At 45.5% G+C, this 23,692-nt stretch overlaps 1 protein-coding gene across 9 annotated transcripts in view; it reads left to right on the top strand.

The window, feature by feature from the left end:
- The window catches only part of LOC141726952 (ubiquitin-associated protein 1-like), a 176,760-nt gene that overhangs the window by 106,667 nt on the left and 46,401 nt on the right, over positions 1 to 23,692 (top strand). For 2 of the 9 annotated variants that reach the window (XM_074532073.1, XM_074532069.1), the window contains one exon: positions 195 to 23,692. The exons of the other annotated variants lie outside the window; for them this stretch is intronic. In XM_074532073.1, the coding sequence (XP_074388174.1) occupies positions 195 to 251 (57 nt within the window). In that variant the 3' untranslated portion in view covers positions 252 to 23,692. The remainder of the gene's footprint in view (positions 1 to 194) is intronic. 9 annotated transcript variants of the gene reach the window in all.

Raw genomic sequence — 23,692 nt, 5'->3', positions numbered from 1 at the left:
AGGATGGGGGGGGGGTGTCTGATGCCTCTCAGTGTTCCTCCGTTCCTCCACCCCTCCGTCCTACCTCACCCCAGGCCACATGGCTTCTCCTCCCCCACCCAGCCTGCAACTGGGCAGGAGGAGGTGTGACCTCTTTCACCAAGAGAAAGTTCCCCTGGGAGTTCTCTGCTTTTTAACCTACTGTGTTCTCATAGGTGTATCCATGTCTTCAGTGGCCACACCAAATGCCAATATTCAAATCTGACCACTGATTGGTTTGGCTGCAACTTCGTAAAAACTCACTTCCTTGTCAACCCAGGACACACCTCAACCCGTTTCTTCCACACCACCTGACAAGGTCTTTCCCAGCGGCGGCAGCTCCATCGACAGTGGTGGCTGGAACTGGGTCAGCAGCTGGAACTTGTGGAGGGTCTCCGACTTCTCTTCAGCAAAAGTGTCAGGCACTGGAGCAATGGATGGAACTGGGGCAGCAGCTGGCAGCTGAAACTCATGGAGACAGAGGAGGGGTCCCCTTTTTTCTGGCATTGTTGGAAATGATACAGCGTTTAAAATTTTTTTATGTAACTTTAGTCAGGGGTGTAATATGTAATGCAAAGTAATTCATGCTTATGGGGAAAATGTATAAAAATTGCAAAATAAACATCCAACAAGCCTCTGACCATGGACAACCTAATGATAGATTACCACACTGAAGTTGCGAAACTCCTGGTGGCAGCAGGAAAATAATTCCTTGTTAACTAATAAAAGAACTTGTCTGGTGCAGAGATGGGCTTCCCCCGGAACCACCTGGGAACACCCAAGGACGATCAGTACTTGATAAGTATCATCAATCAAGATAACCAAAGTCGTCAAAAGCATACATCTGAATACACTACTTCTCCTGACATGATCAGTGCCGGCCACCACCCAAGAAACAGCAATTGTCCAACCCTGCACAGTAAAAAGAAACTTCATACATATGCGGGATAACAAAAGGAATCGGGGCACCTCTGCCTCAGGGATAAAAAACTGTATAAAATAGCCCCACCGGAGACGGCCTTCGTGAACAGAGGGAGATCTGATACAATAGAGGTCAGATCCATGTTCACCCAGCACCGATCCCGGGCTCAATGCTGTCTCTTTGTGGCTTTTTGAGGACTGTGTTTTTGGTAATGAAAATAAAATCTTTTGCATTTATTAATTAGGCTTTCTTGTTGATCATTTATAACAGGGGTTTATTCGCCTTTGACCAGGGGTAGGGGAATTGAAGTTTCTCTTCAAAAGACCTTGTTTCATTGAGCAAGGCCTGATGAATTTAGCATCCACAGGTTGGGAGTAGCCAGAAGATACACAGGGGAGCCATTAATAAACATTACAAACATCAACCCCAAACATCAACCCCTGGTGCAGTCAGAGAGAAAAGACTGATAAGAGAGCCAAAGAAGGACTAAATTAGCATTGAAGGTGAAGGGATCAATAACCAATAGAAGACTGAATACTAAGAATTGTGGAATTTAGGACCAATGAACAAGAATTTCTTTGGGTTTTGTCTGTATAAATACGTGAAAAGACTGGTTGTTACAGGGCTTGCAAGGGTTTTTCAGGGTGAAGAGAGGCGAGAATCTTGACCTCATGTTCAGAAGGCTTGATTTATTATTTTATGATATATATTACATTATAACTATACTAAAAAATAGAGAGAAAGTTCTCAGAATGCTAGCTAAGCTAAGAATAGAAAAAGAATGAATAAACAAAGTTCTGTGTCCAGGCAGAAAGCAAGAACAGCTCTGCCATGAGTGGTCAGTAAATCCAAACATCCACCCAAGACCAATCACGGATGCACCTGTTGCATTCCACAACAGCAGATAACCATTGTTTACATTTTGTTGCTGAGGCCACAGCTTCTCAGAAAGGGGAAAAATCCTAAAGAAAGGATTTTTCACAAATGATGTCTATGACAACTGGAAAAGAATTATGTGTGAAAGAATGATTTTCACTGCACAACCCGGGCATGTGTGGATGAAATTACTTTTATTGCACATCCTGGCCAGAATAAAGTGATTCCTTGATTCTCTAACACTGAAAAGATGTTGGAGAGTTGCTGTTTTTCCTGCCATTTCAGTGACAGCATGGCTGTTCCAAGTGGCAGCAGAAGGGAAAAAAGGTTGAAAGAAAAAGTCCTCCCTAGCTTCAAAAATAAACCAGTAGTTACCACGTTAACAGCAGCCGAGAATATATTGCCAACTGCTCCAAAAGTACAGGAGAAACAAAAGAAAGCAAAGGGGAGCTTCTGCCCTGTGCTGCCTCAGCTTCCTGGCAAGAATGAAAGAGAAAGGGCTCTCCATGAGTGTTCTCTGACTCTTAAAGGGACCCCAGCACTCCCCCACCCCCCTTCCCCCGTGACACCCTGATTCTGCTTCTGGCACCTATGTCTTAAAGGGACAGTAACAATCTTGTTCAGATTGGCATAACACAGATATTGAATACTATACACAGTTTTTGGGTTACCTAGGACCTATTTTTGTTTCTCTTAGCTTGTGCATGCACAAACATTCACTTTTGCTTTAGTAAACTGCCTGATCTCAACTTAGAAGTAATTTTCTGTCTTATTTTCTCTCCCCTGTCCATCTGGGGAGTGATAGAGTGGCTTGGTGGGCACCTGGTGTCTAGTCAAAGTCAACCTACCACAACTACTTAGCAACAGCCAAAACATCAGTGTATCAGCAACATTATTTTCACACTAAATCCAAAAAAACACAGCACTGTACCAGGTACTAAGAAAATGAACTCTGTTCCAGCTGAAACCAGGACACTGTCCCAGGCAAAGCAGAAGAAAATGCAAACTTCTAAGTTTGATGTACAGCATAAAAAGGAGCATGCCACAGAGTAAGGGAACAAATAAGTGTTGAGAAAAAACAAATCAACATCACAACTTGCTACAGCAAGTAACAACTTGTCACATAACAACTAAACAGGTATTGAAACTATAAATCCAGTCTAGCACACTTTGATCAAATCTGTCATCTTGAACCTCTTGGGCCCCACATTGGGCACCAAAAAGGACTGTGATGGGTTGACCCCAGCCAGCAACAAAACACCCCGTAGCCACTCAATCACTCCACCAACCAGCAGAATGGAGGAGAGAATCATTAGAGCAAAAGCAAGAAAAATACATGGGTTGAGATAAAGACATTAAGTGCAAAAAAAAGGAAAACAAAACAAGTGATGCAAAGGTATTTATTCACCACTTCCCACCAGCAGCAGACCGATGCCTGGCAAGTCCCCAAGCAATAGCTACTTTGGAGAGACCAAACTCCTAGGTTTTACTGCCTAGTGTGACATTGTACAGCATGGTATATCCCTGTGATCTATTCAGGTCAGCTGTCCTGGATGTGTCCCCTCCCATTCTCTTGTGCCCCCTCCCCAGTCTATTCACTGGGGAAGCAGAATGAGAAACAGAGAAGACCTTAAAGCTTTACAAGCACTGTTCAGCAGTAGCTATAACACTGGTGTGCTATCAACATTATTTTACTCACAGATGTAAAACACAGCACCATACAGGCTGCTATGATGAAAATTACCTCCAACCCATTCATCAAGAAAAAAACCAGTTATCTTAACACTTCTGTACACAATGTGAATTTTGCCTTATTGAAGAGGACTTGCTGCAGGATTTTTTTTCTCATTAAACTTCAATTAAGCCCTCAAGTCACTTTAAAGCACATATTAAATGAATATTAAATGAAGCCCAGACAATATATATAGCGCTGGCAGATTTTAAATGAAGCCCAGACGATATATATAGCGCTGGCAGATTTTGAATGATGAAATCTAGGACAGTACTGGTCAGATGAATCATATACTGCACATGCACAGTAAACACAGTGTTAAAATCAGTGCACTTCTACAATAAAGTTACTCTGGTAGTGTGGAATGAAAACAACACAGCTGGGGCTTGTGAAAAATGCGTATTATATGATTGGCTTTTCCCAAATATTAAAATGAATATTATGTGTGTTATGTTAGAAAGTTATACTGTATTAATCCTTTTCAGTAGTGTGTTAAATATAGTTTTAGGCTATAACATAATATTAAAATAGAAACTATGTGATGTAAGATACTTTTTCCAATTAGCTCAAGAAATTCTTCGCACAGATAGAACAGCAACAGGACACCTAAATCCCCAAGAGAAGAATTATGGCCTCCTTATCCAGAAAGACCAGACTTGGTGGAGACCGAGATGACTGATTTACAAGATGAGGGAGGGAAGTTGAAAATAACCAGAAAACACCCTTTGTTTGAAAAGAATTTCTGAATCATGTATGAGATATATGAATATGCAACAGGCTATTGCTTTTAGGTGTTAATGCTTTGTTAGCGAGCTATGCTTTCAAGAGGAAAGCATCCGAACGTTATTAATTCTTTGCTTCTATTGTCCTTTATTGTCTTAACTCTGATTGTCCTGTTAGGAACAAAAATTCTGTTAATTTTTTTGTGAAAAAAGGTTACAAAAAAGTGTAATGTTTCTGCATTCTCAGACGCAGGCGGGGAAGCCGGTAAAGCCGTGGGCGGGACCGCCTGGAGAGGTGGAGATGGGATCGCCCAGAGAGGCGGCAGCGCCGGCGGGGCGGGTCTTGGAGGCGGACACTGCGCTGGCGGGGGGGGGGAAGCCTCGGGGACCCCTACCACCCCCATCTCTGAGCGGGGCGGAGTCCGAGACGCCGGCTGTGGCAGGCCCGTCCACTCCCATCCCCCCTGCGGGGGAGAAGGGGGGGGAAGAGAGCAGTCCATCTGTGCATGCTCCAGAGAAAGAGTAAAAAAAACTTCTTCATGCTTTGAAGTTTCGCCCCCCCCCTCCCCGCCGCCGCGAAACAGGGGAGGCTGGGAAGCAGAATCTCATCCCCCACCGGCTCTTCTCCCGCTGAATTTGGCGGGAACGGAACCAACCCATTGCAGTTAGAAATCCATCGAAAAACAGCTACTCTCCGTTTCAAAACTAGGAAGAGCTTTCTAAATGCTGGGTAGACAGGACGGAAGATGCGTCCCTGATCCCAAACAAATCGGAAGATAGAGTCCATGCATTCCCACACGAAAACATCCAAAGCGTACAGGACATCAGTAAAGAACCCAAAAAGCTTTGCCCATCGAAAGAACTCATAGAGATCTGTTTTTGACAAGAAAAATCCATCTTCTCTACACCATTTTTGCCAGAGGGCAATAAGTTTCTCCTCTGAAGGAGAGAACTGAACCTCTTCCTCCAAGGCATGTGTCTGCCATACGAACAGCCACAAACTTCTGAGGGCTGGTTCATCAGGAAGGGAAAAGCCAACAGTACCTTTTGAAAGAGTCCAGCATGCTCTGGCTTGCTCCACGGTTCTGCTGCTCTTTCCGAACATCTTTCCTGAAGGATTTCCAGAAGAAGGCTCACTTGTGGTCAGCCTTGGCTGTGAACTGTGTCCAAATCAGGACCTTCAGTTCTTCAGCTCCTGGCTGAATCCACTTCTGTGGTCGCTTCAAAGCAACCATCACATGCTACACATACAGGATTTTACCCAGTGCAGCAATTTGCTCCTCTGGTCTTATCAAATTAATTTTTGCTCTGACACGAGGGGTCACCAAATATTACAGCAACCTGAGGAGGTCTTCAGGGTGAGAGAAGGACAAGAATCTTGGTTGATGATCAGAAGGCTGGATTTATTGATATATGATATATAATACATTATTACTATACTAAAAAAAATAAAGAGAGAAGTTGCAGAGGCTGCTAACCTAAGAATAGCATAGAAAAGAATGCATAGCAAAGTTCTGTGTCCAGCAGAAAGCAAGGACAAACTCTCCTGTGAGTGGTCAGCAAATCCAAACACTCACAGAAGCCCAATTACCGCTGCACCTGTTGCATTCCACACCAGCCAATAACAATTGTTTACTTTCTTCTTCTGGGGCCCCTGCTTCCCAGAAGATGAACAAATCCCAAAGAAAGGCTTTCTATGAAAAAATGTCTGCGACACGCTTGTACAAGTTTATACCCGGTATGAGCCCTCCGACATGCTGCAAACAGGCGAAAGGAATGGGAACCCTTGGACAATCTTCCCCCTCCCTACCTTGTTCTCCGCCCCAGCCCAGACTGGCTCAGGCATTGCCGGTGCCCATGCTGCCTCTTGAGGCTGTGATCCTCCTGGGTCATGTCTCGGCACCGCCGCTCCCACCGGAGCAGGCTGGGGCACCTCTCCTTCCACGTGAACAAGTAGCGGCAGCACCTCCGCTCCCATGTGAGCAGCTGCTGCCGCTGACCCTTCCCAAAACTGAAGAAAAACAGGTAACCATCCCCAGAGACAGCTCTCCCCAGCCCATCGGACGAGGCGGAGAACGAGGAGGGGAACCACGGGAGACAGTGGGGATGAGGAAGAGAAGCCCGGCTTCTTCCCTTTACGGGAGGTGCCGACAGCTCCTGGAGTGATCGGCTTCATACACGCACCGATCGACACCAATGATGTGAAGGTGTTCAAGAAAGAGATGGGAAAATTGATGGATGATACTTTGGGGGTGGTGGAAAGGCTAAATGAATTTCTAGGGACCAGCATATACACCTATGAGGATCTCCAAGCCATCCTAAGATCGCTATTTAACAACGAAGAAAGAGACATGATCAGGAAAGCTGGGATCAAAGATTGGAAAAAGAGGAACCCTAACGGGGGGGAGCGGGCACCAGAGATGGCCAAACCAGAAACCGTCCTGGAATGCCCAGATGGAGGAGGGGAGGCAGAAAATTATAAATTTAAGAAATATGATAATTCAGTGTTGAAGTGAAGGGAGACAACCCACCTTTGTGTTGGTCAGCATCGACTCCAGTTTATTGATCAAATTAGACACCTTTTATAACAGTGCTAATTCACTTCATGCATATTGCAAAATCTGAGCTCCTGATAGGCTGTAGAGAAAACTTCAGCTCCTCCTTTTGTTTACAATACCTGAAGTTTGTTTATTGAAACCAAGATCAGTGTTCTCACCATGATATGAAAAGTTCTCAAAACCTTTATATCTGTTCCCAGAGCAGCCAAGGACAGAATATTGCCTGTTTTTGAGGTAATGGTCTGAGAATCTTGTTGTTTATATAAAAGGTGGCTGAGAACCTTAATTATTTACAGAATCAAGCCTGGGAACTGCTGCTTTACAGCGGCCTTTTATTTTTCCCTTAGCTGAATACCTTCATGGCCTCTTTCTTTAAGCCATGTTTGAACTAGGCTCTCCACAATTCAGGGTATCAGGGAAGCGGTACCCTAGGGACAGAACATGAGCAAGGTACTCAGGGAGTACCAGGGGAAAGATGAAACTCCCACGGAAAGGTTGGAGAGGCTCCACAAGGGTTTGAGAATGTATTCGGGATGGATCCCAATTCTCCGATCAGGGCAGTTTTGCTAAAAACTCAGTTTGTGGCAAAATCCTGGGAGGACATTCGGAAAAAGCTAGAAAAGATAGATGGGTGGCAAGAAAAAGGGTTGCAGGAGCTGCTTCGGGAAGCCCAGAAAGTCTACATGAGACGGGAGGAAGAGAAACAGAAGATCCAAGCAAAGGTATTGGTAGCTGTGGTAAGGGAAGCACAAAAACAGGAGCATGGCAGAGACACGGCAAAGAAGGCCCCGGCGAAAAAGCAGAACTCTTCCCAAGGAAAAGGATCGAAAGACCAGAAGAGATATTTTGAGTGCTATTACTGCAAGCAAAAGGGACACATCTGAAGAAATTGTCCCAACAAAGCCAAGGACCAGGCAATGTTTCAAGAAGATTAGGGGTGTCAGGGGCTTTTCAGTTTGGGGTCCAGAACACCGAGGGAGCCCTTGATAAAATTAAAAGTAGGACCCCACAGGCAGGAGATGTGGCTTATGGTAGACTTGGGGGTGGAACGGACAGCGGTGCAGCAGCTGCTGCGGGGGTGCTCTCTGATTGACGATTCCATAATGGTAATCGGGTAAAAGGGGAACCCTCTGAGGTTCCGATCATAAAAGATGTAGAAATAGAAACAGAAAACAAAAGACATACAGGAAATATATTATTGATGTGGGATGCGGATTTTAATTTATTGGGGCGGGACATGATGGTAGCCTTGGAAATCCGCTTGGCAGTGGAGAATTCCCGGCTCAGGGTGAGAATGTGTAAACTCACCATTCAGGACTAAGAGAAAATAGACCCGAAAGTGTGGTATGTCCAAGGGGAAGCTGGGAGGTTGGACATAGAGCCGATTTGTGTTGACATTGAGAGACCAGAAGACCCTGGATGGGTCAAACAATATCCCATCTCCATGGAGGGGAGGAAGGGATTGAAACCGGTGATTGACGAATTGATAAAGGAATGTTGGAGCCGTGCATGTATCGGCACAACACTCCAATCTTGGCTGTGAAAAAGACAGATGGTAGCTTTAGGCTAGTGCAAGATTTGAGGGCTGTGAATCAGAGAACTAAGACTTTGTTCCCCACCGTCTCGAATCCTTACACTTTGTTGAATAACATTTCTCCTGAGGACACGTGGTACACTGTGATTGACTTGAAGGATGCTTTTTGGACCTGTCCTTTAGTGGAGGGCAGCAGAGATTATTTTGCGTTTCAGTGGGAAGATCTGGAAACGAACAGAAAGCAGCAGCTCAGGTGGACGTCATTGCCTCAGGGCTTCGTGGATTCCCCGAATTTATTTGGGCAAGCACTTGAGCAGGTGTTGAGTCATTTTGTACCAACAGAGGGGACAAAATTGCTACAATGTGTAGATGATTTGTTGGTTGCAGGTCCAAGGGAGGAGATTGTAAGGGTGAGCACCATTGGGCTTTTGAACTTTTTAGGGGAAAAGGGGTTGAAGGTGTCAAAGTCGAAGTTGCAATTCACAGAGCCCGAGGTCAGGTACTTTTGGGACATTGGATAATCAAGGGCAAAAAGAAATTGGATTCAGAAAGGGTGGCAGGGATTATTGCCTTACCACCCCCGCAAACAAAAAGGGAGGTCAGACAGCTTTTGGGGTTGTTGGGATATTGCTGGCAGTGGATTGAAGGGTACAGCGAAAAAGTGAAGTTTCTACATGAGAAACTCACCACAGACCAGATCAAATGGACGGAAAAGGATGAAGAAGAATTCAGGGGAGTCAAGGAAGCACTCACAGTGGCACCAGTGCTGAGCCTCTCTAATGTGAAGAAACCCTTTCAGTTGTTCATGGACGTGAGCAATCACACAGCACATGGGGTGCTGACACAGGACTGGGCAGGGGTCAGGAAACTGGTAAGTTACTTGTTGAGGCTTTTGGACTCGGTCAGCAGGGGCTGGCTCACCTGCTTGCAGGCAATAGCTGCTGTAGCATTGCTGGTGGAGGAAGTTAAGAAGGTAACCTTCGGTGCACCGTTGGTAGTATTTGCACCGCACAATGTATGGGGCATACTACAACAAAAGGCAGATAAATGGCTCACTGATGCTAGATTGCTGAAGTATGAGGCCATTTTGATTCACTCACAGGATTTGGAATTGCGGACAATGACCATGCAGAACCCTGTGCAGTTTTTGTTTTGGGAAGCTTCAGGGGAGCTTATCCACAATTGCGTGGAGGTGGTTGAATTACAAACAAAGATCAGAGAGGATTTAGAAGAGGAAGAGTTGGATGAAAGAGAAAAATGCTTTGTGGATGGATCGAGCAGGGTGGTTGTCCGATTTTCGGCTGTTTGGATGGCCTGGAAAGGCTCGGGGTGGCCTTGGGGCAACCCACGTTTCAAAGGGCGAGAAGAGGCTTCAGTTCTTTTCTCGGTCTCGGTGTTTATTAATTGTTTATCTAAAAGATTTTCTCTCAGCCCAACAGAGGTCTGCTCAGCAGCCAGCCATGAGCACACTCCTCCACCCTCCGGGCTGTCACCTATCTTTATACTCAAAGTTACGTATACAATATTTATCATTTTTCCCCAATATCTTTCACCCTTATTGACCAGTGCACTTTTAGTAATAACCAATCCCAAAGTGCCACCATCACCACAGAAGATGGAGGAGAAGAAGAAGAAGAAGAAGAAGAAGAAGAAGAAGAAGAAGAAGAAGAAGAAGAAGAAGAAGAAGAAGAAGAAGAAGAAGGACAGGACACGCCCCAATTCCTCCATCTTACTTCTCTAAACCCCCCTGTACAGAAATCCTAAACCCTGTGTTTCACTCTCTAATTAAATTATCCCTTCACCATTCACTCCGGTGAAATCCTCCTATCCTCATACAAGTGTCGTCTCCTGTGTGGGATCAAAGTCCAGCCACCAGACACTTCTGGCAACATTCCAGGACTCCCGAGCCCCCCAAGGGTGGTCTCGGTGACTCGGCACCTCAGTCCTGAGGTGCTGAGATCCCACAGGTGGTTAATGGGAAAAGGAAATCAGGATATACAGTCGTGGATGGACGAATGGGAAAAGTGATTGAAGCAGGTCCCCTACGCGTGAGTTGGTTGGCACAGGCTTGCAAACTGTACCTGGTTCTGAGAGCCTTGAAGGGACTGAAAGGGAAAAAGGGAAAACTTTTTACAGATTCTAGGTATGCCTTTGGAGTGGTTCACACCTTTGGGAAAATCTGGGAAGAAAGGGGGTTGATCAACACCAGGGGAAAAGGACTGATGCATGGGGAATTGATCTGGCAAATCTTAGAAGCTCTAAGGGGGCCGGAGGAAATTGCAGTGGTCCATGTGAAGGGACACAAGGCAGGAATTCAGTTCCGAACCAGGGGAAACAATTTGGCAGACCAGGAAGCCAAAACCGCAACACTGATGGTGGTAAGTACCCCGGAGATCGAAGGGATCGAGGTCCCAGATGATTCTCCTCAGCCCTCTCAAAAGGAGATTGAATGCTATGAGAAGATTGGGGGGAAATTGGAAGAAGGTAAGTGGAAATTACCTGATTGGAGAGAACTAGTTTCTAAAGGTTTTACCAGGAGGATTTTGCCGAAACTGCACCAGCGAACACATTGGGGGAAACAGGCCCTGGCATAACAATTTTTGAAGTTTTTCAGGTGCAGAGGAATTTACGAATTGGCCAAACAGGAGGTACAGGGATGCCTGATTTGTCACAAAGTTAACAAAACAAGGGCAAGACAGGCCATCCTGGGGAGTTGCCCCATTGCATAATGACCATTTGAAAAATTCAAGTTGATTTCACGGAGTTGCCCAAAGTGGGGAGATTCAAGTTTGTGCTTGTGATCATGGACAAATTGACTCATTGGGTGGAGGCTTTTCCTAGCCCACGGGCAACTGCTCAAATGGTGTCCAGAAAATTACTGGAGGAAATTGTACCCCCATATGGGGTGGTGAATTACATTGATTCGGACCAAGGGACACATTTTACATCAAAGATTATTAAGCAGATGGCTGATGCGCTAGGCATTCAGTGGGAATACCACACTCCGTGGCATCCCCAGAGCTCAGGACAAGTGGAAAGGATGAATCAGACCTTGAAAGTGCAGTTATCTAAATTAATTTTAGAAACTCGGTTGTCTTGGTTGAAATGCCTGCCTTTAGCATCGCTTAATATCAGGACGATGCCTCTTTCAGAGACGGGGCTCTCACTGTTTGAAATGCTATATGGGATGCTATATGGACACCCCAGGCTTGAGGACTGTCAGATTCAACCATATTTGGTTGCAATCAACAAAAATTTGCAAGAACTCAGGAAACAAGGGGATAGTATCTCAGAGTGCTCCTCTGGGATTCGCTATCCACAAAATCCAAACGGGTGACCAAGTGCTTGTGAAAGTGTGGAAAGATGTACCCCTCTCTCCTCACTGGGAAGGTCCTTTTCTTGTGCTCCTGACAACAGACACGGCCATTCGGATGGCAGAAAAAGGCTAGACACACGCATCTAGGGTGAAGAAAGTAGAACATCAGGAGGAAGCATCCGAGTGGAGAGTCACTTCTTCCCCAGGCGACCTGAAATTCAGACTCCAACGTCCTTGTAAATGACCATGGTGAGCGGATAAGTTGTATACTGTCTGACTGTGTATGCTATCCGTTTGTACATTTCAAGTGTGAATATTTTCAGGGGATTTTTTTTGTACACTGTACAAGGGGACAGAGGCCGAAGGGGCTGTGCACTTAGTGTCTGGAGGAAGAGCTTGAGCTGACTGACCGAATCCTAACCCTAGCCACAAATCTAGGAATCATTGAATTAGATTCACAGGAGTGGTTTCAGATTTTTCAGAATGGGGTGCTTGGAAAGCTTAGATCAAAGGCAGAGGTTCTGGATGTGGAGTGCTGGAAATCAATCAAGGTACCGTGCAACTCCGATGCTGTCAGAATTTCATGGTGGGGCCCCTTTAAAAGGAGGTATGCAGCTAGGTCGGAGAACGTGTTCCCCGAAGAATACTCCTGCTGCTGTGAAGATGGTCTTCCTCGCCGCTGGTGGCACCCCAGGGGGCAGAGGCAAAGGCAGAGGAGTACGCCTGGTGGGAATCCTGATTGGCCTGAGCCTAGCCATATGCAGGATGCAGAGTCTGCACACTGAGGTCCCAATGAGAGGCGGAAAGGAGAGCTCCGCAGATGAGTGTGGAAGTTGTACTCAGGTGGTCCCAGTTGTGCAAGGGGACAGGAAACCCTCAGCATACCAAGCCCTGAAGGAATGTCTCAAGGAGCCCAGCAGGTACTGTTGGAAAAACAGCATGAGGGTCAAATTATGTAAATTGGACAAAGGGATTTGGTGTATAAATCCCGAGGCAGGGTCAAGGAACGGGCAGTCAGATGAGCACGAGCATCAGATACAGAAACAGAGTGCAGAAATAATGTCAATCCCTGTTTGTAACCAATGCAATCGAACCATGTGGGTTGGGGGAAAAACAGAATTGATCTTTGTTGCGTATTCACCAGGTGAACCCATTGTGTTATGACAATGCGAGGCTGGGGATATTCATGATGAACGGGAAAATGTATTGGATGGGAAGAAATGTTAAATTTGATAGCAAGTTTACCTTGAGCATGGAACTAATCATATTGGATTTGGCACAGGTGAATGATGATAGGGTGTGTCTGCAATATGACATGGTTGTCTGTTTCACGAAAAATAAAGATGCTGAGGATCCTGAGGGAAGAATGAGGGCGATAACTCAGGAATTGAAGAGAAGGGAGTCAGAACTGAGGAGAAAGTGAGTTGAACAGGAGAGATTAAAAACCCTGGGAGAACAGTATGAATTACTGGAGAAACAATATGCTGATGAAGATTTACCTTCCCCAGACAGAAATCTATTTATTGATTTGATGCAAGAAATTGCAACTGAACTGGGATTGTCAAATTGCTGGATTTGCGGGGGGCTGAAGTCAGCAGAGAAATGGCCATGGAAAGGGGAAGGTTTGGCTCCGGAACAGCTTCTGAAATAAGACAATCCAAGAGTCTCAAAGTTGGCACAGAGGCCTTGTTGGAATTAAAAACTAATATTGCCAGATGGAACGTGCCTGGGCTTGTCTGACCCTTAGTGCTTAACCAGAGATGGCAGCTGTGATGGTTTCACCTAAGAGACACCTTTGGCTAGCTGGATGCTGCAGCTGGGCCCTTACACAAGTCCAGGCATGCAGGAGCTCAGGTTTACCTCTGGCAGAAAGCCTTTAGGCGAGGCGAAGGAAAAAGGAGTCGGGTTCTGCTGGAGGGTTTCAATCCAGAGCTTTATTGCTGGCACACAGGCCTCTGAATGCAGCAACATCTCCAACAGAACTCCTGAACTGCGTGGTTGCCGTGTCTTTTAACCCCAGGGAGAGGGGAAGGGAAGGGGTAGGGATCCCACCAACCAGGTAAAGGGGGGGAAGTCTCAGGGGTCAAATGACACCTGGATGGCCCAATGTCCCCAGGGCTAAGAGGCATCTTTTGAACTCTGACAATCACTCGACGCCCTTGCTGGAATGCCAAGACTGATGGACAGCTCTCAGCAAGGGGGCAAGGGAGGGGAAGGAAGAGGTTGTTGGCACACCTGGGGAAGGAACTGGGATAGCGGAAACAGGCTATTACATCACACTGCAACATCCTGAGGGGTGGATTTTGGACCAGAGGGTGATTGGAACCATTTGTATCAGTCGGGAAGGAAAGGAATATACCGAGATGGTGGGATACACTCCATGTGTAACTACCCTGACAGTAAATTCAAACAACAAGGGCGAGGTCTGGCAACCAGAACCCCCTACAGGGTACTGGAGCCGGAAGAATGAGACCAATTGCAAATGGAACAGAAGGATAGGACTGTGATGGGTCAAAAATCCTGGAGCCAACCCTTTCCAATCCTTGGAAGGCTTGAGAGAATACTGGGGAGACCCAGGGAGGACGAATATCAGATGGAAAGCCCCGGATGGAATTTATTGGATTTGTGGGAAAAAGGCATACAGCAAGTTACCCCGAGGTGAAAAGGGTCATGCACTCTGGGCATGATCCGGCCAGTTTTCTTTACTCTCCCTCGAACAAAAAGTAACCTACTAGGGGCTCCTCTGTATGAGACCCTGAGGAGGGAGAGGAGAAGTTTGAAAAAGATGATACCTGTAATAAGTGGTAAACAAACCTGGGGGGAGGAAGAGTGGCTGGCTGCAAGAATAATTGATTGTTATGGACCAGCCAAGTGGGCTCAAGATGGAAGCTATGGGTATAGGACTCTGATTTACCTACTGAACCGGCTGATTCGACAGCAGGCAGTGGTGTAAATTGTATCAAATCCCACCTCTGAGGCCCTGGATTTACTTAATCAGCAGCACAGCCAGGTACAGGCATTTGTGTACCAAAATTGAATAGCTTTAGACTATTTGCTGGCCAAAGAAGGGGGAGTGTGTGGAAAGTTCAATGAATCAGAATGCTGTATTGAAATTGATGATTATGGGGAGACCATAAGAGGATTGGCACCTGAAATCAAGAAGGTGGCCCATGTCCCAGTCCAAAAATGGAATTTGATTTTGCAATCTTCATGGTGGGACAGATTGTTTGATGGGGCCTGGTGGAACAAAATAATGTTCTTTGTGCTGTGTTCAGTAGCCGGAATCCTATTCCTGCCCTGTCTAATTCCTTGTTTTATTAGACTGAACCACTCCGTGGTACAGGGGATGCAGATAGCAATAGTGCCAGTGGACCCAGAGTTGGCTTCTGGAAGCAAAACATCTAAGATCATGAGATTGGGAGAAAAGAAGTATGCCAGCAACGCTGTCGAAGTATTGGCAAAATTTGAGAAACGAGTAAAAACGAGTGTAAACAATACTGAGTATCCGGGTGTTCCACAAGGGGAGTACAGGATAGTTTAATAAAGGTTGCTCTCTTTGTGAAAGACCCTTAAAGGTGGCGGGTAGAAGTAGAAATAAATAGAATTTAGCAATTTGGGCTATAAAAGAAGCATGAATTAAATTAGTGCTATAAAAGGGGAGGGATTGTAATATATGGTAGGGATAATTCATGCTATTAATGTATGGTATAAAATATTGTGAAATCCAAAAGCATGTCTTTGACCATCCCAGCTGGGAGCAGCTGTCTATTGTGATTCAACAAGTTCCCAGACACAAGTTAAGATAACGATCAACACCTTCACGTAAGAATAGAAGCTTCCAGGGCAATGATCATCGGTATCCAGAGGTCGGGAGCCACCCAAGAACGATTATTGCCTTGTCGATTGCATCTATCAAGACAGTCAGGGGCACCACTCTGATACATCTGAATACATGGCTTCCCGGAGCCCATTGCCGCTGACTACACACCTGGACCCAGCTTTTGTCCAGCTCTGCACATGGAGAGAAACAGTGATACATGTGAAGAGTTACAAAGGAATTTGGTCATCTTTGCCTCAGGCAGAATAAACTATAAAAAATCTCGCTGCAAGAAACAGTATGTGTGGACGGGGAAGACTCTGACACTTGAGGGGTCAGGTCCAGGTTCACCCAGCACCGAACCCAGGCTCGATGCTGTCTCTTTGGCTGTGGTGGTTTTGAAGACCGAAATTCGCTCTCGCACACAAATTAAAAAAACTTTGCAAAATTTTTGAAAATTTTGGCTTATGATTTGATCATTTATAACATCCAGAGAAACTGAAATTGAGGTTAGAGAGGCTACTATATAAGTTTTAAATTTTGTCAGGGTACAAGGATTAAGGCTATCAAAGAGGGAAATAAGAAAACTACTCATATAATTGGGATATTGCAGATTATGAATTAATGGGTACACACAAGCAATAAAATTTTTATATGGAAAATTAACAAAGGGAGATGATATAGAGTGGACCAAGGAAGGTGATGTTAAATTAGAAGAGTTGAAGTTAAAACTGGCCTAAGTACCAGCTTTAAGTTTTTCCTCGTTATAAAAACCCTTTTCATTTGTACGTTAATACAGAAAATGGAGTAGTGTCATTGTGGAGGCGGTCACGACACAAAGTAAAGTAGAGACTACAAGCAGTTTCAGTTGGCAACTCTTTATTATTGAACATGGCTGACTTTTATACACTTTCCAATTGTTTATGCTTCTTCTACCCTAACTATTGGCCACAATAAGTCAACATAATACTATTGGTGAGACATTATAGTGACTTCAACTAACTTCCTAAAAATACTTCGTCCAGCTGCAAGGTTCTCTTATCTTTCGTCTCTTGGTCTCCTTGGTTACAGTCTTGGAGAGAGCTCCTTATCAGCTTCTTCTTGCTTCTCGGTTTCTTCTGTCTCCTTTAGCTAACAGGCCCGCTGTTAGCCCCTTCCACAATTCCCCCTTTTTTGTTTTTGAAATGTAAATACAGCTGCTATGGATTTTTGCAGGGCCCTTTGCAAAAATCCAAGCAGAGAGGGGACACACAAAATCACAATCACAACCATCAACAAAATTCCCATTCTTAATACAATCGTTCCTGTCCTTCATCCATCTTTAAGTACTGATACATGGTCTTAGCCAGTGTCATCCGTATGTTCTTCAGCTGCGGAACCATTTATCCTGTCCTTTCCTGCACGCTCTAGGTAAGGTTTAACACAGTGAGCAGGAACCCATCGAGGACCATTATCTGTCAAAACACAAGCATAACCCCTCCCCCAGGTTATCAGTTCCACTGGACCAGACCATATACCAGTAATTAAATCCTTGACCCAAACCTTGACATTTCTATGGAAATCTGGTTGCCTAGAATTCTAAGAAGAAAAATGGTAAAAGATTGGAGATAACAGTGAGTCAGGTAGGGGACGCAAGAAGTTTAACACATAAACAGCTTTATCTAATCTCACTTGAGGTGACTCCTGTTGCATTCCCCCTTTTTGTTTTTGAACCTGATGTTTAAGAAGTCCGTGAGCTCTTTCAATAATTGCTTGGCCCGTGGGGACATGTGGAATACCTGTTGAATGCTCAGTGCCCCAAGCACAAAAGAATGCTTGCATTTTCTGTGAACCATATGCTGGGCCATTATCTGTTTTTACGTGACACAGAACACCTAGAATAGAAAAGGCATGATAAAAATGATGAATAGCATCATGAGTTTTTTCTCCTGTGAATGCTGAAGCAATCATTGCACGAGAAAAAGTATCAACTGTAACATGAACATACTCAAAGCGACCAAATTCTGGCATTTTTGTAACATCAGTTTGCCATTCTTCTAAGGCAGAAAGATCTCTAGGATTGGTACCATAATATTGAGTGACATGAGTAATGTGACAGTCGGGACAAGAAGAAAGAATTGATTTTGCTTCACCAGAAGACAATTTGAATTGCTGCTGTAAAGTTTGAGCACTCTAATGAAAAAATTGATGAGATAAAATTGCCTGCTGCAACACATTCGGTACAGTTTTGATTGCAGCAGCAGATACTAAAGAATCTACAAAGGTATTGCCTTCAACAAAAAATCCTGGTAATGATGTATGGCTGAGAATGTGCATGATGAAGTAAGGATGTTTTCGAGCACCAGTAACTGTCCACAACTTCACTAATATGGTAATCAATGGCTTCTCTTGAATATTATACAACACTGCTTGATCTAAATGCTTAACCAAATTTGCAACATAAACTGAATCAGTAACTATGTTTACAGAACCCGGAAACAAAGTAAAAGCCAAAAGAACAGCAGACGGTTCAACCAGTTGAGGAGATCCCTGCTGAATCACTGTCTGATATTCCCAGTGATCATCCTTTCTCCAAGCCACAGCTGCTTTTCCCGGACCCATCTGTAAAAACCGTTATAGCTTCCACTGGAACAGGAGAACAAATTTGCTTGCCTTCAAAAGGAATCTTTTTAGTCAGTATTAGAACAGGATGAGAAGGCAAATGGTATGTGATTTGGCCTGTAAAACAAGATAAAGCAGATTGCAATTCACTATTATTTTGAAAGCACCATTCGAAATACCACTGTTGTACAGGTATCACAATGGTCACAAGGTCATGTCCCAAAATCTCATGACAACGCCTGGGGCCCTTGATGATAATATCTGCAAAAAGCTCATAAAGTCCTGGAGCTGTTTTCTGAGATCTGAAACATAAAAATATCCATTCCAGAATATGAAGTTGGTCTTCCCAAATATCATTCCATTGACACAGTATCCCACATGGTATTTCATGGTCTCTCAAAATAAACAATTGAACACCAACAAAGGTATCTATCCTGTTAACAAATTTGTGTGCTAGGGCTAATTCCACCACCCAACCCCATAAGTCCAAAACTTGCACGAGTGAGAGGCCACGATTGAGGCCAGCAAAGTTGCGAGAGTATTGTGACATCTGCTCCAGTGTCAATCAAACCTGTTACTGATATAGTTCCTGGATGACATCCACTGGCGGTGAGAGTGCATGTCTTTTCTGGATGGCTCTCAGTCCAGAACACTTGAGGTACTCCTGTCGATCCAAAGCTTTCTGTGCCGTGACTTTGGTCCATTATATTTGGAACAGAACTCACAAAAGGTACAAGTTGAGCAATGCAAGTTCCTTTTGGAATAGTAACAGGAGGGTCCTCAATGGATACCATAGCATGAATCTGCCCTAAATAATCAGCATCAATAAGCCCTAGATGCACATGAATACCTCTAAGTGTAGTACTTGATCTCCCTATCAAAAACCCACTCAATCACCGTCCTATCAGACCATAGGCATTGAGGGGAACTTTACATATTTCTTTTGTTAGAATGGTCTCATGGTTTGACACTGACACAATGCCAGTGCCCCCATGAGAATACCCTCTCCCTGGTGTCTGCTGTGAGATTGACCAGGAATAAACAAAGCAGGCTCCTACTTAGAAATAAAGAAAACTTTATTAACTAAACTACAAGAAAAAAAAAACACAAGGAAAATGAAAACCTTACAAAAGCATTTTCCTCCTCCCCCCCACCAAATTTCCCAATACAATACATTCCCCCAAATCACCAACTCTCAGTCCGGCACCACCCTTTAGAATACTCAGTCTTCAGTTCATCAAGAGGAGAGGAGTCCTTCTTGCACCATAGGCTTCCCCTGGAAACACCATTGAAACCTCGTGTGCTTCCATGTCACTCAGCACCACCCGGGAAATCCTTTGCCATCGTGACATCTTCCTTCCATGCCCAGTGCTCTCACCACTGCGCATGGACCAAAGCTGCTTCTAGGGTTGTCTTTTAAGGATGCCTTGTCTCATTCCAAAAAGGCACAGTCTCTCCTTCAGGACATCTGTCCCCCCCCAAATTTTTGCACCCCCTGGGGCCGAGGGGTACCCACACTGAACCCTCCTGGTTTTGAGGCACTGCCTCCCCCTAAATGCAGTCTCTGTGTCACAGGAAAAAAAAATGGTTCCGTCTATGGCCACACAAGAAAAGTCCAGCCAAAAGGCCACTCCGTCATCTCTCCCCCCACTCAAGAGTCTTCTGCACTTCCCTCGTGGCCCATCCCCTCTTATCTCATCTCTTATCTCTCTTCTTATTCAGCTCCAGGAGGATCAGCATTTGCAAGGTTTCTATCATGCAAGAAAAGGGTTAAAAATTTCAGTCTATGCCTGCCCAGAGCTCCAGAACTCCCATGCTGCCCTGCGGTCACCTGCCGCACCCCTCCCTTCTCCTCCTGGGCCAGCTGCTATCAAATTCAGATGCTGGCTCCCCCTCTCTCTCTCTCTCCTGAGGGGGGGGGGGGGTGGCTGCCCAATGTCTCTTGGTGCTCCTCCACCCCTCCATCCTCAAGGGCCTCTTCACCCCCCATCTCTGTCCAGGCCCAGGACCACCGCATGGCTGCTCCTCCCCCGCCCAGCAGCAGCAGCTGAACCGGGGAGGAAGTTCAAACCTCTTTCCTGCCAGAGTCCCAAGAGAGCCACCCAGGGGAGCAGCTTTACTTTTAACCCCTGTGTGTTCTCAGAGGCGTGTCCAAACTTCAGTGGCTACATCAGGTGCCAATATTAAAATCTGAACACCTATTGGTAACCACAGCATATGCCAAAAAAAAACCTACTTCCCTTCAGTCAAACCACGACATGGTTACTGTGTCAGCGGTGGGCTTATCAATCCCTGCCGACCCGCTTGCTGCCCCTGAGAATTGTTCGCAAATGGGTAGCTTTGCAGGGCTGGGAAGGCCCGCATTTGCTGTTGCGGTTGTTGGGGTATTTGTTTCCCCACGCGCCCCTTCGCGCTCCTCTTTGGGTTTCCCGGCAATAGCTGACCATTTGCATGATATTTACTCCTGCATTGCTTAGCATAGTGCCCAGGTTTAGCACAACGGTTGCATACAACATCACTGCTTGCACTTGGCTTAAATGTTGTTTTCCGGACAGTACACTGTGACTTTACGTGCCCCTGTTTGTCCACAATTATAACACTTCGCTGAAGGTCTTAGCACTGCAGCAAGAGCTGCCATTTTATGCTCAACTGAACCAACTTTCGAGCAAGCAATGACCATTTCAGACGAGGTGGGTTCCCCAAGTAAAGTGTCAGTAATCTTTCTGCAGTCTGGGTTTGCATTTTCTTTAGCCAATTGTATGCACAATATGTCTCGCAAAGTTTCATCCTCTACCTGTTTCTCAATAGCAGCAGCAAGTTTTTCTGCAAATTGCAAAAATGGTTCTCTCAATCCTTGTTGTATAGTGACATATTTCTGTTTTGGAGGTGCCATTTCCATTGTTTTAGTTAAGGCACTCATGCCAATTTGCTGAGCTTGTGCCAAAATCGAAGGATCCCACCTTGCCTGTAAATCTGGATTGGCAAAAGGCCCAGAGCCCAGTAGGGCATCAACACCCACAGCATGACGAGGGTCGTGTTGAGGCAACTGCATATTTGTTAAAGCCGTGCGCTCAGCCACTCGCCTCCAAGTTTCTTGAAATACACCATATTGTACTGGCTGGAATAGAATTGTAGCAAGATGTGTGATGTCATAAGATGCAAGCAAATCTGCATTAATCACATGTATTAATTGCATTACCTCTGAGGAATTAATACCATACTGAGCCACTTTGGATTGGAGGTCTTGCACAACCCTCCAGGCAAAGACGTGATGACTGTCGTTCTGTCCTGTTCCAGGAGCTGCTTTGAAAACTGGAAAAGCCATAGGGTTATCACAAGCAACATTTGCATTGGCACTGTTTTCTTTTCTTCAACTGCCTTCCTCCTAACAAATTCCCAAAACTCCTGAGGGTGTCGAGGAAGCACAGTTACTTAACATGGAGGCAAAGTCCATGGGGCAGTAAGGCTAGAGCTCTTAGGAGGTTAAGGGACCAGAGCTCCTTGCCCCAACTCAGGTGTTACTGCGGGCAACTCATCACTTGATTCGCTGTTGCTGTCACTGTCAGGTAAAGGAGGATACGGCCTTGCCGTATTCATTCCCTTATTTCTTAACAAAACTTTCCATGTAGCCAAAACATTTTCTTCCTCTTTAGATAAATTATGTCCCATTACTACTAGTTGGTGGCTCACCTACTTCCAGGTGTCATGATAGGAGGAAATCAGGTCCGGACCTCCCTGTTGCTTCCGCCTGCCACTCTCAGCTGCACCAATGCCGCCTCCCCCACTACGTCCCAGTGGGTCATGGTTGCCAATTGCTAGGACCCCCTACGGGCCCCCACCGACTATGTTCTTATCATCGTCGGGGTCACCAGAGGTTGTTTTCGAGGCGGTCACGACACAAAGCAGAGACTACAAGCAGTTTCAGTTGACAACTCTTTATTATTGAACATGGCTGACTTTTATACTCTTTCCAATTGTTTATGCTTCTTCTACCCTAACTATTGGCCACAATAAGTCAACATAATACTATTGGTGAGATGTTATAGTGACTTCAACTAACTTTCTAAAATTACTTCGTCCAGCTGCAAGGTTCTCTTATCTTTCTTCTCTCAGTCTCCTTGGTTACAGTCTTGGAGAGAGCTCCTCATCAGCTTCTTCTTACTTCTTGGTTTCTTCTGTCTCCTTTAGCTAACAGGCCCGCTGTTAGCCCCTTCCACAGAGTAGCTCATAGAATTCAGGAGTGGGGAGGAGTAAAAAGGCCAGTAACTTATTTATCAAAGATGTTGGACCCAGTAAGCCATGGCTGGCCAGTATGTATTCAAGCTATAACAGCTACTGCAATCTTAGTAAAAGAAAGTTGTAAGCTTACTTTTGAAGGTAAACTAGTTGTGTGTACACCTCGTATAGTCCGAGGTGTGTTGAAACAAAGAAAAGAGAAAAAGATAGGGAAAAGAAAAGAAAGTAAGAAGAGAAGAAAGAGAGGAGTTGAAGAAGGGGGAGGGATGGTTGGCAGACTCTGGGATATTAGAATGTGGAGTGATGATGTCTGGGTGCTGGAGGAGGACAGGAGTTTGAGCGTGGTTCCCGTTTTAAGGGCAGGGAAGTGTCTTAACACATGGTTGTTTGGAGGTTGTTCAATGCCGAACTGGGGTCCAGGAAGGTTTAACAAAACGGACCCTCCTTGAACGGAAAAAGAAGATATAACTAAGGAAAAAGAATGTCAGGAGTTTGGAGTTCTCAAGGGTATAAAGTGTTTGCCGCTCCTGTACGAGTGGTGGGGTCTCAGGAGCTGCAGCAAGGACAGATTCATGGGGGTGACCCCGCACAGAAATTCCCAGTGTTTTGCCCACCCGGTAGAAGTGGCACAGGGTGCGGTTTGTGTGAGGCGCTGCTGGGGTTTCGGGGCTGGCTTGGTTGTGCCAGGGCCCCTGGGAGTGAGAGGTTGCCAGATGCACTCGCCAGCCCAGTAGCAGGGCTGGGCACGGATTGTGGGGGTTTGTTGCCCAGGAGCAGGCTGGCGCAGTGGCGGAGCTGCCAGGGGTGGGTCCCAGCCTGCCGGGCTCCCGAGTCCAGGATGGCAGCCTCAGCCCTGGCAAGTGGGTGGAAAGAGAGACAGAGAGAAAAAGAGAGAGAGAGAGAAAAGAGAAAGAGAGAGAGGGGGGTGAAAGGGACCCGAGCCATGCACCCAGGGTCTCCATGCCCGTGGCTGTCTGCCATTTTCTCCCCTGCTCCTGCTAGGGCAGGATCTGCCCTGGCCAGAGCTGCTGCAATAAAGTGGTGGCAGCGGGGGAAGGGTGAGGGACAGCAAGGCTGTGAAAAAGACGGAGAGAGGGGCCAGAGCTAGAGATAAGATCAAGGCAGAGATATCTGACTCCCCAAATCTCACAAAGTTGTTTCTTTTTTTTAAAGTAAGGTTTTTTTCTTTCTGTTTTCTTGCTGTTAAAAAGGGGAGGCTTTTGTTCTGAGGAATGAGTCTGTAATCCTAATTGTGGCTCACAGAAAGAAGAATTTGCCTCTGCAGCTGTTAGCACAGCTGGATACAAGAAGAAGAGGTGGTTGGAAAAAAAAAAAGAAAAAAAAAAGGATTTTGCTAAAC

Source organism: Zonotrichia albicollis, chromosome W, assembly GCF_047830755.1.
Source record: "Zonotrichia albicollis isolate bZonAlb1 chromosome W, bZonAlb1.hap1, whole genome shotgun sequence".
Taxonomy (NCBI): domain Eukaryota; kingdom Metazoa; phylum Chordata; class Aves; order Passeriformes; family Passerellidae; genus Zonotrichia; species Zonotrichia albicollis.
The sequence above is the reverse complement of the archived record's forward strand: the minus strand, read 5'-3'. Positions and strand labels throughout refer to the sequence as shown.